This window comes from Punica granatum, chromosome 8 (assembly GCF_007655135.1).
Source record: "Punica granatum isolate Tunisia-2019 chromosome 8, ASM765513v2, whole genome shotgun sequence".
Taxonomy (NCBI): domain Eukaryota; kingdom Viridiplantae; phylum Streptophyta; class Magnoliopsida; order Myrtales; family Lythraceae; genus Punica; species Punica granatum.
The window spans coordinates 2,327,606-2,353,887 of NC_045134.1; the positions used below are offsets into that span (position 1 = coordinate 2,327,606).

Here is a 26,282-nt window from a genome sequence, read left to right on the forward strand (position 1 = left end):
TGGATCTTCTACTGGTTTCCCTGCAATTTTGTACAGTCAGAACGATTTTTATGATTTAGGAAGATAAAAAACAAAGGCTTGGCTGTCTTTAATTTAAGGGGCATGGCAATATCAATTTCTCTCCAAGACTCCAAGGCCCTGCCCTTGAGCCTCGTCTTCATCTTCTCCACGACCTCCATCGCCTCCGGCAACCTCGTCGATGGACCCTCTTCCGCCAGCCCATCAAGAAGACCCTGCATTGCATCAACTGGGGGCACCCACATCCTCTTCCTCTTCCTCTTGACCATCTCCTTACATGTCTCCATAGCCGAATCAAAGTCTCCTGCCTCCACCTCGGCCCGGAACAGACTGCAGTAAGCATCCCGGCTAGGCGGCGATATAAGATTAAAAACCTCCCTGGCGGATTCTATATCCCGAAGCCTACCAAACCCATCAATTAGAGCAATATAACTAGCAAGACTCGGGCTATATCCTATCGAGACCATGTCATGGAGCAACCTCTTTGCTCTAACGCATTCGTTGCTTTCGCATAGCCTCATGATCTGGTAGTTGCGAGTAACCACGTTAAATTCCAAGCCATTCTCGGCAATCGCCTCGAGGATGGCATCAAAACCGCTCAAGTTTCGGCTTTTCAGGTGGGCACCGAGGAGGATGTTATATGTGCCGGTCGTCGGGGTCACGTTCCAATTGTTCTCCATCTCCTCGATCCATTCGAGAGCCGAACCAATATCGTTTCGATCGACAAATGCGGTCAGGACCTGGTTAAGGGAAATTATAGTGGGCCTGACACCGGTCCTCTCCGACATCGTCTTGAGGAGCTTGCTGATGCTCGAGGTTTCAATTTTGACGGGCGCTTCCTTCCTCATATGGAGGGCCAGGAACGTGCAGAGGGACTTCTCCGTCAGGCGGACGGATTTAGCGTCGCAGGCGAGATCGAACATCCGTAGACCTCGGGTGGACCTGGCATCGCACTTCATGAGGCGGATCCAGAGGCCTTCCGGGTCATGAGAAGATTGGCCGTCGATAAGACGGTCGACGAGGTCGGAGCGGTGGGCCCTGGCGAGTTTGGCCATGGAGGACAAGTGGGAGCGGCGGCCTTTGAAGGATTTCGAGCATTGATTCAACAGTTCATCCATCTTCTCAGGGTCTCTTTCTGATTCCAAAGCTTTCATGGCCGTGCGGAAGGAGAGGGGCGGTGCCGGGGGCGACCGGGACTTCGCGACGGCGTACTTGCCGGAGGAGAAGATGGACCTGAGGGACGATGCCATTGGAATATGGAGATGACAACGGAGATGGAGCCGCTGGAATTCGAAGGAGTGCCAGTAGGCAGTGGAGACAGTAGGGTGGACTGATTGTCATCCGAGGCTTGTGATTATGGGCTGGGCCCAATGGGCCGAAGCCCGACCCATGAGAAAGTTAAGACTTCATTTCACATCCCAGGAGGATGCTCGAGAGAAATGTGAATTGTATGTGTAGTCTTCATAAATTAATGATGACCTTCGAATTCATTACTGATTGATTTAGGTAATCCATCGACATCCACATCGCATGGTATGATCTGAAATTGGTATTGGCTTGAACAGAAGGAAAGAGATTTTCATTTGACCGAGATGATTTGCCTTTTATTCATCAAAATGTAAGCACTACAATATTGTTACGATGCCCGAAAAAATGAGCAAACAATAACACGACGTATGTAGTATTATCTAACAGCCAAAAGTCCTAATGATCGAGTTTAGATGAGTCAAGGGATTAGCCCAAGCATTGTAACTACCAAAACTCGAGCTCTCTATCGTCACTATCAAAAATTACAGGGCGATAGGTAGATCCTTGTGGGTGTAAGTAACACCTCTATCTCCATCAACAACTTGCCCACTTCCCCGCAGAATCCTGCAATTACAAAAAATATAAGGTATGAGTAAAATTAAATGGTATGAGGCATGCGATTCATTCATGAAAACAAAAACGAATTTTCATTTGCAATAATGCGCAAGGAAAGTAATGGAAAACATAAAAACCAGTATCAAGATGTAGAGCTCATATCGGTACTAGACTCTTACCATCTTGTAGTTAATAATCCTTCGACTCCAACAGGACCGCGAGCATGAATCCTACTGGTACTTATACCCACCTGTATAATGCAATCAAAACAACCCGGTTCAATGAGAAGAGAAAAAAAAAATATATATATATATATATTTGACCACATTTTGGAAAAAGAAATTGTAGCATAACCAAATCAAATACCTCTGCACCTAACCCGAATCTGGCTCCATCACAAAATCGGGTGCTTGCATTGTGGAAGACAGCAGCACTGTAGCATTCACAAATTAATCATGTAAATGTAACTAACCCGAAAAAGTTAGGTAAAAATATAATAAGCATGAAAAGCCATTGAGCAATGAAAAGTTGAAATGTTACCTATCAACTTGGCCTAGAAAGAGTGTCACGACTTCCTCATCTTCAGCTATAATGCAATCCGTATGTGAACTGATAACATATAGTGAAATATCTTTGTTAGTACGTAGTTCTCACAATTAACATCGATTAAATATCAAGTTGGCAAAATGACGAAAAGAAGAAGAAAATTTTACCTTCCATGTTTGTTTATGTGATCAATGGCATCACGAACGTCATCCACAATTTCCACAGTGCAGGCCATTGCATTGTATTCACAATGGAATGAGCCTGCTTGTGGAATTTCCATGATCGAACCCACCTTCGGACCACTATATAGCATTACCCCTGCCACATATTTAACACATAATGTTCACCTCAAGTTTTAAAGTCTTGTCCAAAATGCCAAAATCCCCTATTTGTTTGGGGAGAAGTCTCTGATATTCTTTGTTTCAAGATATTGAGAGAAAAGTAGAGAGGTGTTGGATTGAACTACACATCTTTGTAGCATGTAATTTAACATAAAACTTTCTCTATTTTCTTCAATTTTTCAAAATGAAGAACATGAAAATTTGGGGACCAAAATTTATTTCCATATTAAGTTATTTACTCAAAGATATCCACAAAGGCAATACCTTCATTTTGGAGCCCCGCGACAAGCTCGTTAAGACCATTAGTCTCCATCAAATCCTTGTGAACCAGAAGTGTTTCCTTTGCAAAGGAAATGAATGACCATATAATTAGAAGTAGAGGAATATGGGAGATCAATAAAAAATTCAATGGAAGAAAATATAAAAATCCAATGAGTTTATAGTACCATTGCATTACATGCCGCAGGATAATCTGTTTTTGCATCCATAATGACACGCCTCGCCATATCCATATTAGCGGATTTATCAACATAGATGTGACAGATTCCATCTGAAATTATCAATAACACGAATATCGTTAGAAGTTCTAGAATTAGTGAACTTCGAATTATACAATATAAATATTAGGGTTGGCATTGTAATTTCTCACCAGCATGACCCAGAACTGGGATTTTAGTTGACTCCTTGATCTGGGAAACAAGCTTATTGCTGCCTCTTGGGATTATGAGATCAATAACATCATCGAGCTGGCCAAATAAAAATGGAAAAAAAAATCAATTTTCGTTGCCTTCTATGCTTCTATTACTAATATAGAGAAATTCTTTTTTTCCCATGTGTAATTACATATATATATATATATATAAAATATATACATCATTTACTTCTTCTAACCTTGAGCAAATCTGGAATCTCGTCCCTCGAAGTCACAAGTCCAATAAGCTTCGGACCAACGCTGTCTGGGATAGCTTCGGTGATAACCTGTAATATTCGATTCGATGAAATAAAAGTAATACTTAATACTATATTTTATCAGTTGTTATAGTATAAGTACCTTGTGCAAAATAGCATTTGATCGCTTTGCTTCTTTACCCCCTTTCAGGAGCAGCCCATTGCCACTACGGATCGCTAGCGAAGAGATCTGCAAAATTTCCGAAAAAGACAGTAGTAAGGATTTGAAGACTATGAGGTAATTTTAGAAGAAAACACCTAAATATATAGTTCTTTTCATTCACCTGGACCAGAGCATCAGGACGGGACTCAAAAATAATTAGGAGAACACCGAGAGGGCATGATCTCTTCTCCAAGATCAGTCTATCAGCAAGCTACAGAAAAAAAGCATATAATTAGAATGGCAAATTTGTTAAGCATTATACCAAGTCCTGGATTCTTTTATGAACATCAGTAAACACTAGTGTGTTTCATAGGAGTGTGCTCTTGGAAGTTGATCACATTGTGCATACGGAATGAGATGGAAGTATTTTTCCATTACCTCGGTTTTCTTCAGTATGTTTCCTATTGGATCTTCCATGTTTGCAAGTACACGAATCGAATTTGAGAGGCTGGAGATCTGCATCATCTTGCATGTATCACAATGGTTAGGGAAATATAGCATTGATAACATCACTCAAACAAGCCCAATGGGTAATGCAAAGAACAAAAAAGAGCTAGGATTTAGCAAATATATAGCACTTTACTTTCTGGGGTGTCAGAGTGAGTCGAGCTATTAATGCTTTTGCATATCCGGCAGCTTCAGCAGCAGCAACATCGGCCCCGTTCTCACTAATGATTTGTTGCCGGTTCACTTCCAATGCATCGGCTATGTCAAACAAGATTTTATTCCTGTCATCTGAAGAGATAGCCTGTTAAAAAGTTGAGGTTAGTTCCACTGGAAAAAATGAAGGTTAGTTTAGAAGTTAGTACTAAATTCTGAACCAATATTGTTGATCGGTACTAGAGCTTGACTCTATGTTACTCATAGATCATTCAATTGTTGACAAAGATCAACCAGATAAATGGAAAAGACAAACTTTATGTCACACCTGAAGGCGTCTGGAACTTTCCCTCGCCGAAACTGCCATATCCCGTGCACCAACTTCTGTAAATGATGCCCACAAATGTGCATCTCGATGAAATAAGGTTCCGATTCTCTCTCCATCGATAACCTTAATGACATTTCCAGCAACATAACCACTGTAAAAGGAGAAACAAAAAGAAATGATAACATTAATATATCTGTTAATTGTCATAAGTCGGGATGTAACTATTTATTTTGCTTTTAAGCCAATACTTTTGTCTTTCTTTCATTTTTTTTTTGGGGATAAACAAGCCAATACTTTTGTCGAATGTAGACTATCAGCACCGAGAGGTTCCCGGCGGCACCAATTACTTTGTCAGCTCAATCGTGTACGTGATAGACTTATGGAACATAGCGAGCCCAGTGTCGAACATGCAGAAGACCATGAAATTTCACTTATAGGCATTGGAAACCATACCTAGTGATGATTACAGGGATGCCTGAATCTGCTGCATTCACGGCGGCTTTTACTTTGGCGGTCATTCCTCCTCTGCCCACACGAGACATCTCCCCAAAGGTGATCTCTTCTTGATGCCTTTCCTTGATGTATGTGCTTATCAACTTTGACTGGGGATCACTTGGTGGGCCGCTATACAGTCCATCGACATCACTCAGTAAGATGAGGAGATCAGCCTTCAATTCCAATGCGAGCAGTGCTGCCAGGCTGTCGTTGTCCCAGAATATTCCTGATGAATCCTGCAACGAAATAAGGAACCATACATAGCGATCGGTATCCATGGAGAAAATTAATGGCTGAAGTAAAATGTGAAGTAAGAATAGTGAAATTCTCATACTTCATAAGGAGCTCTCCTGGTACTGATTGCATCATTTTCATTAAATATCGGAATAACCCGCATCTGTACAAGTGATTGCACCGTCTCACTAAGTTGCTTCCTTAGTTCCGGGTAATGAAAGTCATGGTCCGTCACCATGACCTGCGCCGATGTCATGTCCAGCTGCATGAGAAAAAACGATCGCGTGTCATATCCCCTGAAATTATTTCGGCCCGACAAATAGTTGCCCAATGAAGTTTCGAAGGATTCTTTGCAAGGAGAAGCATAATGTGACCTGACTAAATAATTGATCGTACAAGGCCATGAGACTGTTTTGTCCAACAGCTGCGCATGCTTTCCCGTCAAGCTCGCCCTGTGGATTTTGGAGATCAGCGATGCTGCAATGACAGAAGTATGTATGGTTATTTGACATCATTTATGACTTCCCATCAAAAGAAACTCATTAAAGCGATATCTTTTACTGATTACAACATAAGGGAATTATCAAAACCGACCTGCTGTTCACGAGTTTCCGGTACCGAAGCCTCTGACGTCCAAGGCCGACGGCACCTGATGATACGAGAACAACCTCATACCCTTGCGAGTTGAGCTCTTTGATCTGCATTTCCCATAGAGTAAATAAAACCCAATATTAATTGATTCCAATGTATAGGATTCGCGTGCAATATATATACATTTGTGGAGAAAATTCAATTGATCGAAGAAGCAATAATGATGGTGCCACATACCTGCTCACATAGTGCCCCAAGTCTTCCAAGAGCTAACCTTCCATCACCACGAGTCACGACAGCAGTCCCGACCTATTCATCAATCGAGTGGATCCTTGTAAAAATGTTCATAAATTACCAGCAAAAAATCCCCTTTCCATCGAGCAAATATTTAATTAGTTTGGGCTGAATGAATTGTGATGTCAAACTTCAAAAGCTAATCAGAACTGGTCGAATAAATATTATAAACATATAAATGATCTTTCTTCTCACTGCCAATGGTGCAAATACGTATGCATGCATTGCCATGATCAAGAAAAAAAAAATGAATCGTTTGTATATAGATATATTAGGGCCACAACAGTCGGAAACCTTGATGACAATGCGCCGGACATCTCTCATGAAGGCTCGGGTTTGATCCATGTTGTCCATTGTAGCTTAAATGCGGAGATTAGAAGGGAACTCTTTGTCTGCAAAGAAACATTAGGGTTTCAGGTAACAGACCATCTCAATATTGGTCTACTCTAATAATTAGTGGTTTCCTAAACCTAATCCCTAACTGGAGATCCGCTTACCATTCTTTTTTAAATTAATTAATATTTTTTGCATCCTAAAAAGATTCCCAATCCGATATTGTTAACTAACTTGAAATTAAATCGGTTGGGATTTTAACATTTCAATATTTACTTGGAAAAATTACGGTACAAACGAAGCGAACATCAATGAAAGGAAGACAATGTTAATTTGTAGAAAATCAGGAACCCAACATCAGTGCGATTGTAAAAATTCATCACGAAACTGATGAATATTGTGATTGAATTCACTGGATTTTCTTACCGGAATGGGGGACGATAAGATGACAGTGAGGGACACCAGCTTATGATGTCTCTGCTCGGGCAAAAGAACTCGATGCCTATCCCATGCGATGCGAGGGCTTCCGAATCAATTGAATCCCAGGAGAGAATTATTGATTAACTCTGCTCATGGGAAACAATCATTTAGGAGTAATGTGATTGTTATTAGAAATATTAGGCGGATCTTGTGGGGTTTTTATATTCTTTTAGGGCGAATTTTGTGGAGCTTTTAATGTTTGCTTCGCCGCATACTAACAACCATTGAATGTGGGATGGCGGTTGCAGCCAGATTTTTCTCATGTATAATTTTACAGTGTATATAGATAGTATTTACTATAAACTACTTTCAATATATGGCAATTTCCGAATCTAATCCAAATACACGTAAAATACGCGATTTCGAAAATGGCGTATTTCATGCGTATCTCAATAATGATTGGTGACTTATGGGCAGCAAATTGTAGCCACTGTCCAGACAACAATAACCTAATAATTAAAATGTATTTTCCCCCCTAAATTCGAAAAAAAAAGGCCAAGTTGTTCAAGCGGGCGTTCACATTAAATGATTTTCGAATATATCCTAACCATATAAACATGTGCGTGTACGTGTCTACGTCATCGAATCACAAGTCGAGTCGGTCATCTAAAAGTTCCTCGATCCATATGAATGGGACCCACTCTTTGACTTTGTATGTGTTATATTGTTTTGTTGTGGAAAAAAGTGATATAAATGGGATCCACTCTTTGACTTTGTATGAATTATTTTGTTTTGTAGTGAATAGAGTTAAGTTAGAATTGTGATTCTAAAATATCATCTTGAAGCCAAACAGGGCCCTTATCTAGCTGATTTAGAAAGCATAAAAATGAGAAGAGTCTTTCGAATTAGTTTCCAGCAGCAGATTCATTTATGTGAGATAAACCGTCATTGCAACACAACTCTGAAGAAAGCTTGGCTATGGATAGGGAATGAGAAAATGCGAAATTAAAGGGGAAGGTGGGCTTGCATTTACATGTTATTACCATTACTACATCTCTCATTTTTCACATCTTGCCACATCATAGATGACAACTATAAGGCTCAAAATCGTATGCATGCAAATTTCTTTTTGTATCCATCTTCAAAGTAAAAATTCACAGAGTGCGTTTGGTAACGAAGTAAAGTTATGATTTAATTTGTTTTCAAATTTTTAAAAATTGAAAATTGACTCATAATATTTTTATTTTTTCAAAAATTACCCAATCTCCCCTCTCTCTCCTCACTGTCTCTGCTGCTCTTCGTTCCGTATCGAATCCCCAACTCAGCCGCTAGAGGAAGCTCAAGGCCTCGCTAATGCACCGCGAATGACTATATCTGCCATAGCTAATGCCTACGCTGTTTAATTCTGTGAAACATGATCAAGATGTATGCGACCATTGAAGTTAAAAGGTGCAAGTGAAGCTGTTGTCTCGATCGACCACCCATTCACGTCTACTCTATCGTCATGGTCGTCAAAAGGAGCTTAACTCATCGTTACACAACAATTCGGATATATCTCTTAATTGAATGTGAAGTGCTTATTAAACATTAGATTCACATATATAGCTAGCAACATTAAATTTCCTTAATTCATCCAAAAAATAAAAATCATAAAAAAGATACTTGGTTGGTTTCAAAGTAGGATTTTATGGTGGGTTTGGTTTCAAAGTTAAAATAATTTTAATTTTGATCGTAGAAAATGACAAATGGTTGTGTAGTGTGTTGAGTTAAAATTAAAGTTAAAATTTTTGACTTGAGAAATATGTATTTTTATTATGTAGTGTATTAAGTTAAAGTTAAAGTTAAATTTTTTGTGATTTTAACTGCGAAATCAAATAGAGCATTAAAATCATACTTTAACTTAATTCTATCCACCACAAAACGAAATAACTTATATAAAATCAAAAGGTGAACCCCATTTATACTATTCTTTTTACATAACAAAATAAAATAACTCATACAAAATAAAAAGTAAATTTCATTTATATCATTCTTTTTTAAAATTAAAATTTAATTTTAAAATCCTACTTTAAAATCAAATACACCGTAAATTTTCTTGTGTTTGGGCCCATGCAATTGGTTCTCGCAAAACGACACCTCCCTCGGGTAGTTAGATCCGTCGTTTTGTCTGTCGTCTTCAGCCTCATCAATTCTTCTTCACCCTCCGGCGATCTTCCCTCCTCTGGTCAAGCCTCGGAGGAATCACCTCACCACCATCTCCGATCTTCCGATTCACTCCAAGCGAAAATGCCAGCCATGACGGACCTGTGTTCCATCCATTGCTTCACTCTCCTCTTCCTCCTCCTCGCTTCCCTCGCCTCCGCTTCAGCTCCCCCGTACCTCTCCCCGGCGATATTCGCCCCGAGCTACCAGAAAATGCTGGACAACTTCAGGATTTTCGTCTATAGCTCCGACAAGACCGTCAATTTGAAGTCCCCCGTTGAATCGCTCTTTCACGCTTCGCTCATGAACAGCCCGTTTGTGACGCGAGACCCCGACGGAGCCGACCTGTTCTTCGTCCCTCTCGACTCCGACCTGTCCACGCGTTCCACATCTCACGTGGTTAGGGATCTAAGGACGGAGCTACCGTACTGGAATCGGACTCTCGGTGCCGACCACTTCTACATATCCTGCTCCGGTACTGTCGAGAAGTTAATTCGAGCTATTTCTTTGTTCAACGTCGTCGCCAATCATCAATTTAGCTGCTTTATTAAGATTCTGGTTGTAACGTTCTTCAATTCTATTTTTCGACAGGTATTGGGTACGAGTCCGATCGTAATCTCGTGGAACTGAAGAAGAACTCGGTCCAGATATCGTGTTTCCCGGCACCTGAGGATAAGTTCATCCCTCACAAGGATATAACACTACCTCCTTTCATCACCTATGGCCTTGTAGAACCTCAGGCTCCGGTGAACAATTCAGCGAAGTACCTTGGGTTTGCGAAGCACGGGGCCCTGAAGATTCCCGAGATGGTCGTCGAGCTGATCAAAGACCCCGACTTCCTGATCGAACAGGAACCATCCAATCGAGTGACTTACGAAGAGAGGTTCAGGAGTAGCAAGTTTTGCTTGTTTGATTACGAGGGCGATGTCTCGGGGATTGGGGAGGCGATGCGAGTGGGCTGCGTTCCTGTGGTGATCACAGTCCGCCCGATTCAGGACCTGCCATTGATCGATGTGCTGCAATGGCAGGAGATGGCTGTGTTCCTTGGAAGGGACAAGGGAGGGGTTAAGGAGCTCAAGCGGGTTCTGGGCTCGGTGAGTGAGGATAGGTACGAGAAGATGCGGGGCTCGGGTATAAGCGTGGGCAGGCATTTCATGTGGAATGATCCGCCCCAACTGATGGATTCATTTCATATGGTGATGTACCAGCTGTGGCTGAGACGGCACACCATCAGATATGCCCGACGGGACTGGGTGTAAAACTTTGAAATCACAAACTGTAGCAGTCGGGTGATGGTGAATGCAAATCGACCCCGACCCAAAACGAACTGCAGTATCACACACGAAAACAGGTTCTCTTGTACTATGTTGTTGAGTTTTCCATAAAGGATCGAAATGGCTCAAGAACAAACTAAGCCTAAAACTGTGTCATGAATATACTCATCGTTAGTTCGCTCATCATTGATGATACGTGGTTCTGTCCAATCCGTGATGCTAACATATGAAATCTTGTTACTTTGCAGCTTGTTTTGGTTTTGTAATATCACTTGGGGAAAGTTCTGATGCGGTTCATTGAGCTGAAAGTCTGATTTTGAGAGGAAACCAGAGAACTTTGCTAGAGCTGGAGCTTACACAAGCATTTATCGAGCTCAGTCAACCCTATTTGGATTTGAGCTGCTCGTGTATAACTCTATATCACGAGCTGAACTTGAGCTCGGATCTGAAGTATCGACCGAGCTCGAGCTCACCAAAAATTTAATCGAGCAGAGCTCGAGCAGCGGGCTCCATTAAATCCGGTGCCCAGTATACTGTCACTCTCAGTCTCAATCCCAGGACTTTGGTGCTTTTAAAAATGATTTCCCCGAACTCTCGAAGTGCAGGATTTGCCCCTTAAACTCCAGCGCTTTAAACTTCCACTCCCTAAACTGTCAAATTGGAGAAGTAATTCCCTAGACTAGCATGCATAATTAATCCATTTAAAATATGGGAACCACCAGAAAGGTTATTGCTGTAGGATCAAAAAATGAAGATATTCTAGCGATTGAAAAATAATAAATAAGGCGAAAACTCAAATTGTAATCGATATGAAAAGTACAAATCTAGTTGTTGGCAGTAGGGTTCACCATGATTAGACAAAATTGACGATGTGTGACACCTTTAGTATGAGAAATCAACCTTAGCTAACTCAAAATTAAATCTCAGCTTGCGATGCAGATCAACAATAACAACTTATTGCATCACTCAAGGTTTCTCTTCTTTTTAAAAATCAAATTTTTAGCCTTTATTTTAGTTTTCTAATTTTATTTGCGAGCCTCCAAACTCTCATGAGCCACATTTTAGTTTTCTCGTATGATAAACTAGACGAACGCATCCGCGCTACGCACGACAAAAAAAATGGAGAAATTATTAGAGAAAAAGAAAAATATGAAGGGTCAGTTGACAAAATAGAGAGAGAACCAGATGTGAAAATGAAAGTGGGTGAGTGGACTTGTAAGTTATTTGATGAAATTATTAATTTGTACATGATATACCGATTGTAATTAATTAGAAAGAATATTTCATGGACGTTTTGAAAAATAAAAAATGACATCAAATGTGAAACTTTTGACCTTATAGATGACATTAACCAGTTCTGGTAGCGGGAGCAAAATTTTTATTCTCGATACTTGCGGGGGCAAATTTTTCACTTTGATAGTTTGAGGAGTAAAATATAAAATGGAGCTAATCTACATCCACCTAACTCGTTAAAAAAAAAAAAAAAAAGAGCCCCCTCTTTCTCTCACTTCAGTCTTCCCCCTCCCTCCCATTCCCCATCTGGTCACCATTAAGCACCAAATCCTTGTCCGAGCTCCTCCTCCTCTCATCCTCCGGCCGCTGCCGCTAGCTCTCTCGCCACCACCGCGTGGCCGAATTCGGCTAGCCCGTCACTCTCCGCGAGCTCTCCGACTCTCTTCTTCGCTCCCGTTTCCCAGCTTCCGAGGTCCGTTCAATGGATATAAATTACTTTTGGATTTGTCATTGTCATTTTCGGGATCCGAGTTCTGAATGATGCATGGCATCAAGTGGTCTAATTTCAGTTGGAGTTTGAATATTTATGATAATCATTTCGGTATCAGTTCATGCACTGTTGGAAGTGAGCTTCTTGACTCTGTTTAACTCATCCGTAGTCGGTTTGTTCTGCTGATTCAGGTTGCAAAAGCTGGGAAGTAATGGATGACGGTATGAATAATCACTATGTCTCGCTGAATTTAAATTGAAAGTGTCTTTCTGATTGGACTTACTCTGTTCTTGGGATGTGTCGTGTTTACTGCTAGCTCTGTTGATTGTTTTGCTGTTTCATTGTCGTGCGTGAAGGAGGAAATGGATCGATGAAGCCTGCTGTTTCCCCGTATGAAGAGGCAATGGAGGCTCTGTCCTCGTTGATTACCAAACGCAGCCGTGCTGATAAGAGCAACAAGGGAGATCGGTTTGATTTGCTCTTTGACTATTTGAAGGTGATTGATTGTGTTTGGTAGATGCTGAAAATTTCTATTTTAGCATAAACCTCAGGACCATCGATTGTTTTTTATGATTTATTTACTATTATTTTCAATCTTTCTATTTCAGATGTTGGATTTAGATGAGCAAATTTCAAAGATGAAGGTTATCCACGTTGCTGGTACAAAAGGCAAGGTAATAGCCGTACTTTCTGATGAAAGCAGATTCATTTGCTTGATTCTTAGGAAAATTTTGCTGGCGCAAACAGTTTTAAGTCGAAGGCTGATTTTTATTCTTCAGTTTGTTTTTCATTTCAAAGTGCTATTTGTTAGCATCAGTGAGCATTATCGATATGCTTTGGTTATCTTGACAGTCTTTTACTACATATTTTTGTAATCTAACTTTGTGCATCAATCTGTAGAAGTGATATACTTTGTCATTTTCCATGAACTGATACCTACATATCTGTTTTTTTTTTCTTTTTTTTTTTTTTGGTTAGTATAATAAAAGTTTGCCTGTTCTAATATATCTCCCAAATAACGCTCATTGTATTTTTGGCAATTTCCTTGTGCTGATATCATTTTTCTGGTTGGACCAAGGGATCCACATGCACATTTGCAGAATCCATTCTACGTAATTGTGGCTTCCATACAGGACTTTTCACTTCACCTCACCTTATTGATGTTCGTGAAAGATTCCGATTGGATGGGTATGATTTTTAGATTCTTTAAGGAAATGTACCAAATAATGAGTAAGCCCTTGTTGGTTTTGCTCTGTTTTGGCTGTTTGATCTTTCAGGTGCATAGCAAATATTTCCACGTTGCAAAGTTTTCTGTCATGACAACACGCTGAAGTCTTCTCGTCCTTCTTTCAGTGAGGACATATGTGAAGAGAAGTTCTTGGCATATTTCTGGTGGTGTTATGATAGACTGAAGGTATGGACACTTATCTGCATCCCCATCACCCATCACTTCTGTGAAATTAGTAGGTTCAATAAAAATAATGATATGATTGTATAATGATGGATTGAGTTTAGTTGGCTGGAAGAAAGCCAATCGCATACTACCAAGTTTTCATTCGTTTTGTGCCCACTTTTTGCTTGAACATCAGAGCATGTTTGTTTGCATTCTCTGATTTTGTAGGATATTGGTATATTCTCAATTTCAATTGCTTCTGTTGCAATCAGAGATCTACTTTGCTGTTCCATGTGCAGGAAAAAACTAGTGAAAATATACCAATGCCTACATATTTTCGCTTCCTTGCATTACTTGCATTCAAGATATTTGCTGCAGAGCAGGTACAGTGATTTCATAGATGCAGGTTTTCTTGCTGAGATTTTGCAGTTCTCAAATGGTATTGGCTCAAACTCAAAGATGTCGATTTCTTACCATATTTTGTAGGTTGATGTTGTCATCTTAGAGGTTGGTTTGGGAGGAAGATTTGACGCAACAAATGTGGTAAGTACCATTCTGTCATAGCAAAAAACAAAAAAAACAAAAAGAAAAATCGCTCACATAAAAATATCAATTTTCTCGTTTAAGAAAGCATCAAATTTTGAACTAATAATAGTTTCCTTTGTTGGCTGTGGTAAATGTCTCATTTCAAGATTCGTCAATATCCTGACTTATATGACACCTGACTGCATTAGGGATATTTCTAAGATGATAGTAAATTGCATGATATTTCAGGTTGAGAGACCAGTTGTATGTGGTATAGCTTCCCTTGGATATGACCATATGGAGATTCTTGGTTAGTTTCTTTGCTTTTGTAATATTTATATGGCCTTTAATTTCTGTTGTGTTCATTTGCTATATGAGTTTTTCTCTCTAGCAGTTAAGTTCTTGGACCTTTTTAGAAACATCTTATGGAGGAGAAAGTGTTAATCCAACAAGCTCTTTCTTTATTTTAGGTTATGTAGCCTGCAGTCTGGGATGTGACCCCAATTAACGTCTTTTTATTAAGCAAGTGTGCTTCATAATTGCCAAGTTATTCGTAATTTGTCCTGCCCTCGTCATTTCTGTGATACCTCTATATCCCAAATTCTAGCCTGCAGAACCGCTTTTGCTGACCGTGGGGTAGCTGTAGCAAACTGCTATAGTCCTTGAGTTTCCCTTTTTTGCAGTAACCATTTAACAAGTATTGCCTATTGTGCTGCTGCCTACTTTGTGGTTCTAAAAGTGGGAAAAATGTCTGAATCTTTTAATACTAAGTTTCAATAGTCTCGCAATGTGTAATTTTGGCCCTATGTTGATTTTCTTGAAGCGTCACAATTATGTGCCTAATAAACTCATAACATGTTTAAGGTGATGCCAACTTTCACAGGATTTATCCGTTGCTTAGCTTAATTTTACCTTCTGCATCTTATAAACAGGTAATACTCTTGAACAAATTGCTGGGGAAAAGGCTGGTATCTTCAAGGTGTTATTGACACTGCAGCTCTGTGCATGCTACCAGAAAACTTTTCATGACCTGCATGATGTTTGTCTTCAGAAATTCTATTGACATTTCTAATCCAATATCCAATGATGCAGCGTGAAATCCCAGCATTTACTGTACCTCAGCCTGATGAAGCTATGCGTGTGCTTGAAGAGAAGGCTTCCCAACTGGATGTAAGTAACAGTCCTACCATTGGTTATATGCTATATGCTTATGCTTATTACATGTAAATGTGTATTGGCATCTCCGTTGAGATAGTCTGCCTTCTAGATTTGTTCATGAAGTATTCTTAGCTGATGAATATGACCTTAATTTTCCTTTCTGCTGTTTCTTTAAATAAACGAGGTATAATATTTGGATGGCTGTGAGATCTTGAGTTTGGTAATTTATGATAGAAATTCTATCCTTTCCTTAGGAGTCGTTTCTTGTAGCTTTGCATTGGGAAGTTATGTCAAGTCTTCTCACCTTATCTTAAAGCTGTTATGCATTACCAACTAGTAGTTTTCAGCTTCGATGAGTTGGGGTTGCAAAGATATATCTGATATGAGTTGTCATTGCAGGTTCCTCTTCAAGTAGCGCCACCATTAGATGCCAACTTGCTTAAAGGTCTGAATCTTGGTCTTGTGGGAGAGCATCAATATGTCAATGCTGGTCTTGCGGTTGCTCTGTGTTGTACGTGGCTTCAAAGGACTGGTCATCACGATGTTTGCATGCAACAGATGGTGTGCATGCATAATTTTTTTTTTTCCTCCTCAATCTCAAGATATTTATGTCAGCTTCTTTTTTCTCAGCATTGCACTTTATTCCCCAATTTTTCTTATATGGGACAGAACTCTTTGCCGGAGCAGTTCATAAATGGGCTGGCAACTGCCAAGTTGCAAGGGCGAGCTCAGATTGTCCCCGACCTGAGTTTCGGTCCTGAAAACACAGGCAGCCTAGTGTTTTATATGGATGGAGCCCATAGTCCAGAAAGCATGGAAGTATGTGCCAGATGGTTTTCTCTTGCAGTTAAAGAAGACGATCAACGTCAGATGCATCATCAGCTCCAGGACAAGTCCACATTCATTGACGAATCGATTAAGAATCCACATGACATGACACAACAGAGGACTGCCATGCAGGTACAATATCAAATTTTTAACATCTGGAATTATGTTTAAACATGCATGAGGTCTTCTAATGCGAAATCTTCATTGAGAAATTCCAATTGTGCAGTCAAATGATGTCTTTTCACTAAAGTCTAGATCTCCCTGTGAATTACTTGTTCCGTCTTGTACCCTTGCAGCTCTCTTTTGCATCCCTGGACTAAAGTTTTTGTGAAATTCTCAGATACTTCTGTTCAATTGTATGTCAGTCCGAGATCCTCAAGTTCTTCTGCCCAGCCTGATGAAAACATGTGCTAGTCACGGTAATTGCCTAAGGACATTACTTTCATGAAAATCCCTCTAGTTACAGGCAAAGCTGACTGTTTTGGCAATTCTTCCTCCTTATATTACGATGGCGGATGAGCTGAGAGATGAAAATGCAATCAGAATATGTTTTAAAAATCCTATTCTCTGGAACCATTCAAAGAAATACAAGTAATTAGTTTTTGACCAATATAAAGATGGCAATAATTATAGTCCCCTCACGAGTCTGCTTTCCTAGAAAGAGGGCCTTTTAGCTAGCTATTCGAAACATTATTAGCGCAATTCTAGCTAATTTCTATATTATTAGAAGATAACATTTAGTACAACTTTCCAGCATGCTATAAGTTGAATTGTTGTATTGATGTTACTAATATTGAGATGCGGAATGTATATTTGATCATTAGTCTAATATAGTACTCTTCATCTACTTTTAGGCATACACTTCAAGAAGGCTCTCTTTGTGCCGAATATATCAGTGTATTACAAGGTTGGAACAAACTCTTTACCGCCGAGTGATCCTCAAGTCGATTTGTCATGGCAGATTGCTCTTCAAAGGGTGTGGGAGAACCTCATCCAGGGCGAAAAAGGTACCTATTATTTCACATCCGATTGCAGAAAACCAAACCAGTTTTTTGTTTACCTTTTCTCAGAAAAAGAAAAAGAAAAAAAAGGAAGGATTCAAGTCAGTACTACTGCTTTACTATATTTTAGGAAAAAGGGTAAAATTATGTCTCTATTTGGTGAATATTGAACAAGAAAGGAACTCAATGCAAAAATATGTCTCCTAGTAAATATGAAACCTGGACAATTCCACTACTACCAGATTGTTATCTCTTGAGCTGGGCTGGGTTCTTTCAAGGCACTCATTTGTTCTGACTTTCCACTTTTTGCCCTACAGGAGGGGACGCGAAGAATGCCGTTGCTGTTTGTGATGAAACTAAAGATGATATGCAGCTATGTGTTAATAACTGCGAGCACAGCGCCGTGTTTGCTTCTCTTCCGTTGGCTATTAAGTGGCTGAGGGACACCGTTCAACACAATACTTCTTTACGCTTCCAGGTATAGTCATTTTTCTTCAAGCAATGTTACCCTATAAGAATCAGCTTGGACAAAACAAAACAAACGCATTTTTCTTTCTCAGAAAGTAAAGAAAAATCTGTCAGTTTTTACTGCACGAGACTTGAGCTAAGCCTTCGTGGCTTTTTCTTTGGGGGATTCCTAATACTTTGGCATCCTGAGTGAGTTAAGATTTCTTTTGGACAGTTATCATGGATGGTATTATCGGATAGTCTATTCACATCATGATAGAGGCAATTGTAATTTAAGTACTTTCATTGTACTAATGATAATTCTACTTGGATTCAGGTCCTTGTTACCGGCTCTTTGCATCTTGTGGGCGATGTGTTGAGACTCGTCAAGAAGTGATTCAAATGGAAATCCTCCTCTCCTGACTGTCGCTCTCTCTCTTGCTCTTTGTTGAATTGGAGACGTCCACTTCACAGACAAAAGTAGGATCCGGGCTCTCCACCACTGCAGCCGAGAAGGCACTGTCCATTTGCAAGTCTTTGTAGATCTAATTCGATCCAGTTAACATTAGGAGCATGTTTTTTATTTCATCTTTGATTGATGTAACGCTATGGTTATTCTAGTCTGCCTTTGTTTTCGTCTTGCGTTTATGGAGGATATTCCAATAATATGAAAATTTACAAAACGCCCTTCCCTGAAAAAGGATCACAAAACCACAGCTTGTAAGATCGATTGTCTTTTTTTCTTCGATGTCATTTTTGAAGCCCATTGTAAAGACTTACTATAAATACCAAAGAACATAGAGCGATTTTATTTCTTGAACTGGAATCTATATTTTCAGGTCACTAATTCAACTCCTTCGATGTCCTTATAATCACTAACATCATTTCTTTGCACATTCTTGTAAGTGTAATTTCTAGCAACGAGCACATATATGCACAAGTTCAACACGGTCATTGCCGACAAAAGCCAATAGAATTTATCGAGCCGGCTTGTGTTCGGGGTCCGGCTGATCCAACTCTTCCCACCCACTTCTCTGGTCATCCGGTTGACGATAGTTATCAGAAAATTGCTGAGGAAGCTCCCGCCCCCAATCACGCTGAGATACACTGCAATCCCTAGGCTCCTCATCGAGTCGGGTACCTCATCGTAGAAGTACTCCTGCAACCCGACTAAGGTGAAACCGTCACCTAGCCCAAGGATCAGGAACTGAGGAGCCAGCCAAAACACGCTTGGAACTATCCCTTCTTTGACACCCCTCAATCTCTTCATTTCAACCAATGCCGCCACCGCCATGGCCACAACTGAAAATATCATCCCTATTCCAATTCTCTGGAGGATGGCGAGGCCTCTCTCCTTACCTGTCGATCTTCGAAGTGCCGGATTGAGGATTTTCTCGTAGAAGGTAACAGAAATTATCATTCCAACAGCTGCAAGGGCATAGATGGAGGCTTGCGGGATCTGGAAACTTTTCCCAATTTTCCGGTTCATGTACTGACCCTGTTTGACGAAAAAAGTTGACGATTGTGCAACGCAAACTCCAAACATTAGTGAAGTGAGCCATATCGGGATCATGCTCATGACAAGCTTGGTCTCTTCGACCCTCGTCACGGTTCCCAACCTCCAATGGTTGCGTTTCCCTTCGGGTGCTCTCCTGTCCCTTTCATCCATTATTGCGGCTTTGTCAAGAAACCTGTGGACTCAAATACCAGAAACAACCAAGACGACAAATGAACATGTTAGTCGTGTCGAGACTCTCTTGATTATGTTACTGACATCAAAGGAATATGCACCCGAAAAGTCTGAACCCGTCTCGACTTACCTGAGCCTATTGGTGTGCTGCAGGAGCCTCCCCTGCTCTCTCTTTTCAGCTCTCGTCAATTCAAAGAGATCATCCACACTAGAAGGGCACCTCAACTTCCTCTTCCTCAGGGCTGCAACCAAGACCTGCCCTAATGGGGTCAAAGGGCTGCCCTCAGGCAGCCTAAACCTGTAGAACCTCTTCCCACAATAAAACGAGACAATCGTGACTGCCATCGTTACGGCGAGGACGAGATCAGCGACTCCCCAGCTCACATGGTCCTGGAGGTACACTATCACGGTCACGCCTAGAAAGAGCCCGCAGCAGAGTGCAAAGTTCCACCAGTTGAAGTAGGACATCTTCTTTTTGCGCTCCCCAGGGTGGTCATCATCGAACTGGTCTGCCCCGAAGCTTTCCAGGCAGGGCTTATGTCCCCCCGTCCCAAGGGAGATGCAGTAGAGGGCGAGGAAGAACAAGACCTCGTGGGTCTTTGACGGGCTCTTGCATGAGGGTGAGTCAGGGCACGGGCCTAGGCGGGGGATGTAATTAGACATTGTTAGGAGACTCAGGCCCTGCATCGTCAATGCAATGACAGATTATGTATGGTCAGTTAGGTCGCAATCTCAACATGAAATTACTGTCGGGGACGATAATAGGACAGGAATTAGCACATGCTACTGATTGTCGCTGTAAGAAAGTTTCAGAAGCAGCACGATCCGATGCCCCGGAAATGTCAGAGCCGTCGTAAGTGATGGTATAAATTGATGATACTCCTTTCCATCATCTTAAATTTTTTCTGAAATTTGAGTATCCTTACTAACACGGTACAGCAATACAAAATTCAACTTTGAGATTTATTTCGGATTATTCCAAGAAAAAAATGTTGGAAGAGTTACCATACCACGAGGTAGATGAGGGAACAGAAGACGACCATGTTGAACCTTCCGACATATGCATCTGCCAAGAACCCGCCAAGCAGAGGCATCATAGTGGTAACGCCTGCCCAATAGTTGACATTTTTCGCCGCTGTCTCCAAGTCCTGATGCATCTCAGCAGTCAGGTAAGATATCAGATTCGTCGCTATCCCGAAGTAGCTCAGTCTCTCACTGAACTCGATCGCTGCACCATGACTTCCCGACATTAATCAGCCACGAACCAGTAAAAGATCCAGTAAAACTCAAAAAAAAAAAAAAAGTAAAGAGTTCTGATCAAACACTCCAAAAAGTTTTAAGCATCGAACACGAACAAAGAAAAGAGCGAGAGGAAGTATACTGATGATGAAGAGGGAGGCTTTCCACACGCCGGTAGAAGCACGGAGAGGGATCCTTCCCTTGTAATCGACAGACGAATCGTACACCCATTTCTCTTCATCTCTCTCGCTTTCTCTATGCTGTCCTTCTTCAATCTCTCTTTTCTTGGTCCCACTGCCATCCTCCATATCCCCCCCTCAAATCCTTGAAGTTTGCAATGGACAAATGAATTGTTAGATGAAGACAATTGAGCTAACCTACAAGAGGTGCCTTGAAGGAAGACATTTATTTTGTCCTTCTGTGGGAGATGGAATGGATAGTATGGTTGCCTTCTCCTCTCTGTTTTCTTACATAAATGAGGGGGCCATCCATGGCTTGATATTCGATTATTTCACCAATCAAACTTTATAGGATGACGAAGAAAAGCGTAGGGGTGATAAAATGAGACAGCGATCGATGGAGTGTGAGATGTCATAGTAAACTGTGCAGCTATGACTTTTCAACTCGTACGTATAGATGCGCTGCATGTGCCACGGCCCAGGCGAATCTTAGTCGATCCTCATTTTAAAGTAAATAACATGATCGCAATGTTTTAAAAACTATATGACTCCTCATCTCGACAAAATGGAAACGATCGTTTTAGGGGCCTCTTCCTACCCAACAGAAATCCAGTTGCCTTCTCCTTTTTTTCAAGCTCGAACCTCTGTTGTAGGGTTCCGTGCAAGCACTCTAATTTAAACCGAAATCGGGCACAAGAACCTGATAATCCAGGTCGAAAATCGGCAACTAGTGACAAGAAAGACACCATTTCATCCATTATTGACCTATTTGCAGAGATTTACGGAGTGTTCGTACGTGAGGACGATGGGGGACAGACCACGTACAACTAACAGTGCAAAACTCCATTTTGTCAGGAGAGATTCCCCCGAAATTCTACCGTCAGGAAACACTTGAGTTCAGCAAATAATATCAGGCCTCGAAAAGGAAAAGGATAAAAAAGAAGCTATTCGGCCTAGCACTCACGATTGTCAAGCTGTGCCCACTTTTCAACCTTATTGGCCCCACCAAAATTAAAAAGCATTGTTTATGTGCCAAACATGGTCAATACCTCGATTTTTGTTATGAGCGTATCTATCTCCATGTGATTAATTATTAAAAAGAATCTATCCCCACGTGAGTTTGGTTAAATTAATGTATGAAGAGTGTATTTCAGTTTTAAAAATAATTATTCTTGTCCTTTTCCTTTATGGGCTTTTTTTTTTGGATAGTGTTAAAATTGCAAAAAATATTACTTTTGTAATTTAAAAAATCAAACATTAAAATTATTTTTTCTCTCAACAAGTATACATCAATACTGTATTGGTTATTTTACGGGCTATTTTAGAGTGTTGGAAGACGAGTCTTTATCGGTAAACCGAGCTCATCTAAGAGTCTTGGCATCTCGTCGAAGTCTTGGAATAATCTAGATCTAGATTCAGTTCGTCATTTTATGGGCTATTTTAGTGTTAGAAGACGAGGGTCTTTATCGGTAAACGGAGCTCATTTAAGAGTCTTGGCAATTTGGCATCTAATCAAAGTCTTGGAGTAATCTGGATCTAGATGAGCTCGTTTGGGAGCGCGGTAGATACTACTAACGGCATTTACATCCAATTGCTTCCAAATTGATGTTATTTATGCTTGTCATTTAAGGTTGCTTTGTGTCTTAGGTTTTAAATACTATTGTAGTCTCAATTTGTTGGGCTCCAAATTATAATTATGAAACATTGGAAAATTTATATTTTTACTTTTGTAAAGAATAATGTGTATTATTAGATTATTTATTTGTAATTTTTTAGAAAAATATTGACATTTAGTCTTTGATAACTCTTTGGATTTGACCGGCAATACAGTGGTCTCATGATTAAACTCTAAGTGCTCAACTTGAATATCACGAGTTCGAACTCTTATGGAAATATTTCTTTTCCATTGTAACCTATGCACATATCCTTACATACCGTACTTAGGACACCCTAGTTTAGCCATAGATATTGCTTTCCTTTTATTTGTTGAACCCGGTTGTATACTTACCCTTTTAGATGAATGAAACAGATATAATCTTTTCACCCAATTCCGTTCTTGACATGGTATCAGAGCAGTGGTCTTGAGGCCAACCGACTCACCTCATTGCCGGCTGATATAGTCGAGCTTCCATCTACCAGCGATTCTTGTTGAGCGTCTTCCTTCACGCTTCTAATCTATCCTACATTTTTTTTCTCTCACATTTTTCTCTAATCCATCATCATGTCGAAAGCTGCGGATTAGAGTACTTCGGGTGGAGGCGTACCACTTGTCTATGTCTTCACTCCCTCTGATGGGCCTGGTACTCAACTTATTTCCTGTAAACTCAATGGCAGGAATTACAATACTTGGTCTCAAGCGATGAAGACAACATTACAGGCAAAGAATAAGCTCAGTTTCATTGAAGGCAAGGTCAGGCAACTGGCAAAAGGAGAAGCTTACCATGAGCAGTGGGTGACATGTAATTCAATGTTAGTCTCGTGGATTTCAATCACTTGGATGAAGACTTGCAGAACTCAGTTGCAGGGGCAAAAGGAATGCAAAAGCGCTTTGGGACAACCTTAAGGAGCATTTTTCTCAGGGCAACGAAACAAGAATCCATCAATTAAAGAACGATATTTGTCTGCTCAGACAGGAAAATAGGTCAATTTTTTAGTATTATTCAAAATTGAAGAGTCTTTGGGATGAATTAGACTTATACCTTGATCTGCCGACTTGTACTTGCAATGTCGAAATTCAACTTGCTGCTCACAAAGAAGAGAGAAAGTACATCAGTTCCTCATCGGGCTCAATCCCGAATTTTCGACAATTTGCTCACAAATTTTGAGCATGGAACCCTTACCGAGTGTCAATAAAACTCACTCCATGGCCGCGCATGATGAAGCTCAGCGCCTTATCACCCAGGGCAGGGATTCCAATAATGAGACGATCGGTTTTGTGGCCAAGATCGGTACCGAAACTGGCGGCAACTCTAACCCTAATTTCGGCTCAAACAGGGCGATTTTAAGCCCCGCGATCGTCCTTTATGCGACTTCTTTGGGCGTAACGGCCATTATCGGGCCACCTGCTATTAATTACATGGGTATCCAAGCTCTGAGCAGACGAATAAGAGGACTTCAAAGGGCAGCTCATCGGGGCAATCTCGGCAGGGAGGAGGAAGGAGCTCGTAACCGTCGTCTTCATTCCTTTCGCAGCAGTGTGGGGGAGGCTTCGGACAATCCCAATCTGGAGGCTCGTATACAATCGGCCCATCACAAATAAGATTGGCCCAGTTCAATGGTGGGCAATGGAGGCCGAACAAATCTTCTCACCAGCTCTTTAATCAGAGCCCAAGGAATTACACTGCAGCCTAGGCCCATGTGGAGCAGCCCGCGGATTTAAGTAAACTGGCCCATTTATCCGATGCTCAGTTATAGCAGCTTGTTTCCATGGTTTCTCGCGATGATGGTGAGATTAATCGACCAAGTTGTGAGAATTTTGTACCCATTACTTCAGAATTTGATTGGATTATTGATTCGGGAGCTTCAAGACACATGACTAGTAGTTTGGCTAATCTTTTTTTATGTCATTCCTATTAAGGATGGTCCTACTATTCATGTTCCGAATGGGACAACGAAAGCTACATTTATGGCCAAGGTTTCTTTTGGAGCCAATCTAATTCTTCATAATGTCCTTTATGTGTCGGATTTTACTTGCAATTTATTGTCTCCATTAGTTCGGGAACTTAATTGTAGTATATACTATATCTCTGGAGTAGGTGAACTTCACGCGGGGGGAGGGGGGGTCTAGTTTCTACAACAAGCATCTTCATCCATTCAGAGACTACGGGCAATGAGAGCAGATAGTGAAAATATTTGGCACAAGCGGTTGGGACACCTTTCTCCTTGCATTAAGTTTGAGAATGATACTATTTCTATATATGGCTCGGGCAATAATGAACTATGTGACATGTGTTGCCGAGCGAAACAAACACGTTCCAGTTTTCCAATTAGTTCAAATAAAGCTTCTTTCCCGTTTCAATTGGTCCATTGTGATATATAGGGGCCTTATAAGGTCTCATCTATTTCTAGTGCTCGATATTTCTTGACGATTGTGGATGATTATAGCCGTAGCATAAGAGTTTATCTTTTATGGGAAAAATCTGAGGCACAAGATTTCCTGATTAATTTTTGCAAGCTAGTTAGGAATCGGTTTGATCGGACAGTGAAAATAGTGACAAGCAACAATGGTTCGGAATTTATGAGTCGAGTCGTTCAAGACTATTTCTCTGACAATGGCATCATCCATTAATGAGAGACAGCGATCGATGGAGTGTGAGATATCATAGTAAATTGTGTGGCTATGACTTTTCAACTTGTAGATATAGATGTGTGTGAATGTGCCACGACCCGGCGAATCTTAGTCGATCCTCATTTTAAAGTAAATACCATAATCGCAATGTTTTAAAAACTATGACTTCTCATCTCGACCATTGGAAACGATCAGTGTAGGAGGCCCAATGGTTCAGCTCTGCCCTGGTCTTTAAGGCTCCAACAATACCCCGATTTTTATTGTGAACGTCCCTATCTCTATGTGATTAATTATTAAAAAGAATCTATCTCTACGTGATTTTGGTTAAATTAATGTATGGAGAGTGTATTTCAGTTTTAAAAATAATTATTCTTGTCCTTTTCTTTTATGGGTTATTTTTTTTATAGTATTAAAATTGTGAGAAATATTATTATCGTAATTTCAGAAATCGAACATTAAAAGTTATTTTTCTCCCAATAAATATACAGCTAGATTGGTTATTTTATAGGCTATTTTAGAGTGTTGGAAGACGAGTCTTTATCGGTAAACGAAGCTCATTTAAGAGTCTTGGCATCTTGTCAAAGTCTTGGAATAATCTAGATCTAGATGTAAATTCAGTTGGTTATTTCATGGGCTATTTTAGAGTGTTGGAAGAGGAGAGTCTTTATCGGTAAACCAAGCTCATTTAAGAGCCTTGGCATCTAATCATGGAATAATCTAGATCTAGATATACATTTAGTGTTCGTTTGGGAGAGCGGTAGATACTCCCAAATGGCGTTTACATAAAATTGCCTCCAAATTGATGTTATTTATGCTTGTCGTTTAAGTTTGCTTCGTAACTTGTGTCTTAGGTCTTTAAATACTAATGTAGTTTCAATTTGTTGGGCTCCAAATTATAATTATGAACAATTGGAAAATTATATTTTTACTTTTGTAAAGGATAGTGTCTAAGTGTGTATTATTAGATTATTTATTTGTATTTTTTTAGGAAAATATCGACATTAGTCTTTGATAACTCTTGGATTTGGGTTCTTTGAGGCTCAAAACTGTGTCAAACCAAGGACCCATTATTCAATAATGCTAGCTATCAATGAGGTGATTGAGCCTTATATATAAGTCCCAAATCTTTCCCCTTTTATAACAACGGATGTGGGATTTGGG

The 26,282-nt window shown here is 40.4% G+C and overlaps 5 protein-coding genes across 9 annotated transcripts; 2 read left to right on the forward strand and 3 right to left on the reverse strand.

The window, feature by feature from the left end:
• Positions 1-8: 8 nt before the first annotated feature.
• Positions 9-1,268, reverse strand: LOC116187771 (pentatricopeptide repeat-containing protein At5g18475-like). Its single transcript, XM_031516702.1, has one exon. It carries the CDS (start codon positions 1,266-1,268, stop codon positions 9-11), a length of 1,260 nt encoding a protein of 419 aa, XP_031372562.1.
• A 332-nt stretch (positions 1,269-1,600) lies between these two features.
• LOC116187399 (delta-1-pyrroline-5-carboxylate synthase-like) lies at positions 1,601-7,342 on the reverse strand. The gene is made up of 21 exons (XM_031516065.1): positions 7,181-7,342; positions 6,716-6,813; positions 6,365-6,436; positions 6,131-6,234; positions 5,911-6,013; positions 5,637-5,798; positions 5,261-5,538; positions 4,808-4,958; positions 4,463-4,627; positions 4,258-4,335; positions 4,001-4,090; positions 3,820-3,906; positions 3,660-3,746; positions 3,418-3,514; positions 3,215-3,318; positions 3,033-3,108; positions 2,595-2,745; positions 2,422-2,490; positions 2,248-2,314; positions 2,061-2,131; positions 1,601-1,890 (listed from the first exon to the last, which is right to left on the reverse strand). Exons 2-21 carry the CDS (start codon positions 6,773-6,775, stop codon positions 1,809-1,811), a joined length of 2,154 nt encoding a protein of 717 aa, XP_031371925.1. The 5' UTR covers positions 6,776-6,813; positions 7,181-7,342; the 3' UTR covers positions 1,601-1,808.
• Positions 7,343-9,323: 1,981 nt separating this feature from the next.
• Positions 9,324-11,237, forward strand: LOC116187117 (probable glycosyltransferase At5g25310). Of its 2 annotated transcripts, XR_004151986.1 has the most exons (3): positions 9,324-9,851; positions 9,968-10,727; positions 10,899-11,237. XR_004151986.1 is itself a non-coding variant. In XM_031515722.1 (2 exons), exons 1-2 carry the CDS (start codon positions 9,461-9,463, stop codon positions 10,633-10,635), a joined length of 1,059 nt encoding a protein of 352 aa, XP_031371582.1. In that variant the 5' UTR covers positions 9,324-9,460; the 3' UTR covers positions 10,636-10,873. The 2 variants fall into 2 exon arrangements, 1 of the variants encoding a protein (XP_031371582.1); XM_031515722.1 differs by lacking the exon at positions 10,899-11,237 and having other exon boundaries at positions 9,968-10,873.
• Positions 11,238-12,148: 911 nt separating this feature from the next.
• LOC116187116 (folylpolyglutamate synthase) lies at positions 12,149-18,540 on the forward strand. Of its 3 annotated transcripts, XM_031515718.1 has the most exons (17): positions 12,149-12,355; positions 12,565-12,594; positions 12,730-12,869; positions 12,982-13,047; positions 13,452-13,561; positions 13,727-13,787; positions 14,066-14,149; positions 14,253-14,309; positions 14,541-14,601; positions 15,224-15,270; positions 15,384-15,461; positions 15,849-16,010; positions 16,119-16,409; positions 16,618-16,696; positions 17,132-17,284; positions 17,596-17,756; positions 18,063-18,540. In XM_031515718.1, the coding sequence occupies exons 2-17, from the start codon at positions 12,585-12,587 to the stop codon at positions 18,120-18,122; spliced, it is 1,620 nt and encodes a 539-aa protein (XP_031371578.1). In that variant the 5' UTR covers positions 12,149-12,355; positions 12,565-12,584; the 3' UTR covers positions 18,123-18,540. The 3 variants fall into 3 exon arrangements, with proteins under 3 accessions (XP_031371578.1, XP_031371579.1, XP_031371581.1); XM_031515719.1 differs by lacking the exons at positions 12,149-12,355; positions 12,565-12,594 and having other exon boundaries at positions 13,452-13,535; positions 13,651-13,787; XM_031515721.1 differs by lacking the exons at positions 12,149-12,355; positions 12,565-12,594; positions 12,730-12,869; positions 13,452-13,561 and having other exon boundaries at positions 13,032-13,047; positions 13,651-13,787.
• On the reverse strand, positions 18,508-21,148 carry LOC116187115 (protein NRT1/ PTR FAMILY 5.6-like). 2 transcript variants are annotated; one of them, XM_031515717.1, is made up of 4 exons: positions 20,797-21,148; positions 20,426-20,654; positions 19,546-20,096; positions 18,508-19,416 (listed from the first exon to the last, which is right to left on the reverse strand). In XM_031515717.1, exons 1-4 carry the CDS (start codon positions 20,883-20,885, stop codon positions 18,561-18,563), a joined length of 1,725 nt encoding a protein of 574 aa, XP_031371577.1. In that variant the 5' UTR covers positions 20,886-21,148; the 3' UTR covers positions 18,508-18,560. The 2 variants fall into 2 exon arrangements, with proteins under 2 accessions (XP_031371577.1, XP_031371576.1); XM_031515716.1 differs by having other exon boundaries at positions 20,426-20,643; positions 20,797-21,147.
• Positions 21,149-26,282: the final 5,134 nt, after the last annotated feature.

Excerpts from the sequence above, each read along its gene's own strand:
- LOC116187117 (XM_031515722.1), top strand. The coding sequence starts at position 9,461 with ATGCCAGCCATGACGGACCTGTGTTCCATCCATTGCTTCACTCTCCTC. Across the intron at positions 9,852-9,967 it reads CTTCTACATATCCTGCTCCG|GTATTGGGTACGAGTCCGAT; the intron begins GTACTGTCGAGA and ends ATTTTTCGACAG.
- LOC116187399 (XM_031516065.1), bottom strand. The coding sequence starts at position 6,775 with ATGGACAACATGGATCAAACCCGAGCCTTCATGAGAGATGTCCGGCGC. Across the intron at positions 6,437-6,715 it reads TCCGGCGCATTGTCATCAAG|GTCGGGACTGCTGTCGTGAC; the intron begins GTTTCCGACTGT and ends ATTGATGAATAG. Across the intron at positions 4,091-4,257 it reads ACATACTGAAGAAAACCGAG|CTTGCTGATAGACTGATCTT; the intron begins GTAATGGAAAAA and ends TTTTTTCTGTAG.
- LOC116187771 (XM_031516702.1), bottom strand. The coding sequence starts at position 1,268 with ATGGCATCGTCCCTCAGGTCCATCTTCTCCTCCGGCAAGTACGCCGTC.
- LOC116187116 (XM_031515718.1), top strand. Across the intron at positions 15,462-15,848 it reads AGAAGGCTTCCCAACTGGAT|GTTCCTCTTCAAGTAGCGCC; the intron begins GTAAGTAACAGT and ends TTGTCATTGCAG. Across the intron at positions 17,757-18,062 it reads ATACTTCTTTACGCTTCCAG|GTCCTTGTTACCGGCTCTTT; the intron begins GTATAGTCATTT and ends ACTTGGATTCAG.
- LOC116187115 (XM_031515716.1), bottom strand. The coding sequence starts at position 20,962 with ATGGAGGATGGCAGTGGGACCAAGAAAAGAGAGATTGAAGAAGGACAG. Across the intron at positions 20,644-20,796 it reads AGCCTCCCTCTTCATCATCA|CGATCGAGTTCAGTGAGAGA; the intron begins GTATACTTCCTC and ends GTCATGGTGCAG. Across the intron at positions 20,097-20,425 it reads GTTCCCTCATCTACCTCGTG|GGCCTGAGTCTCCTAACAAT; the intron begins GTATGGTAACTC and ends TTGACGATGCAG.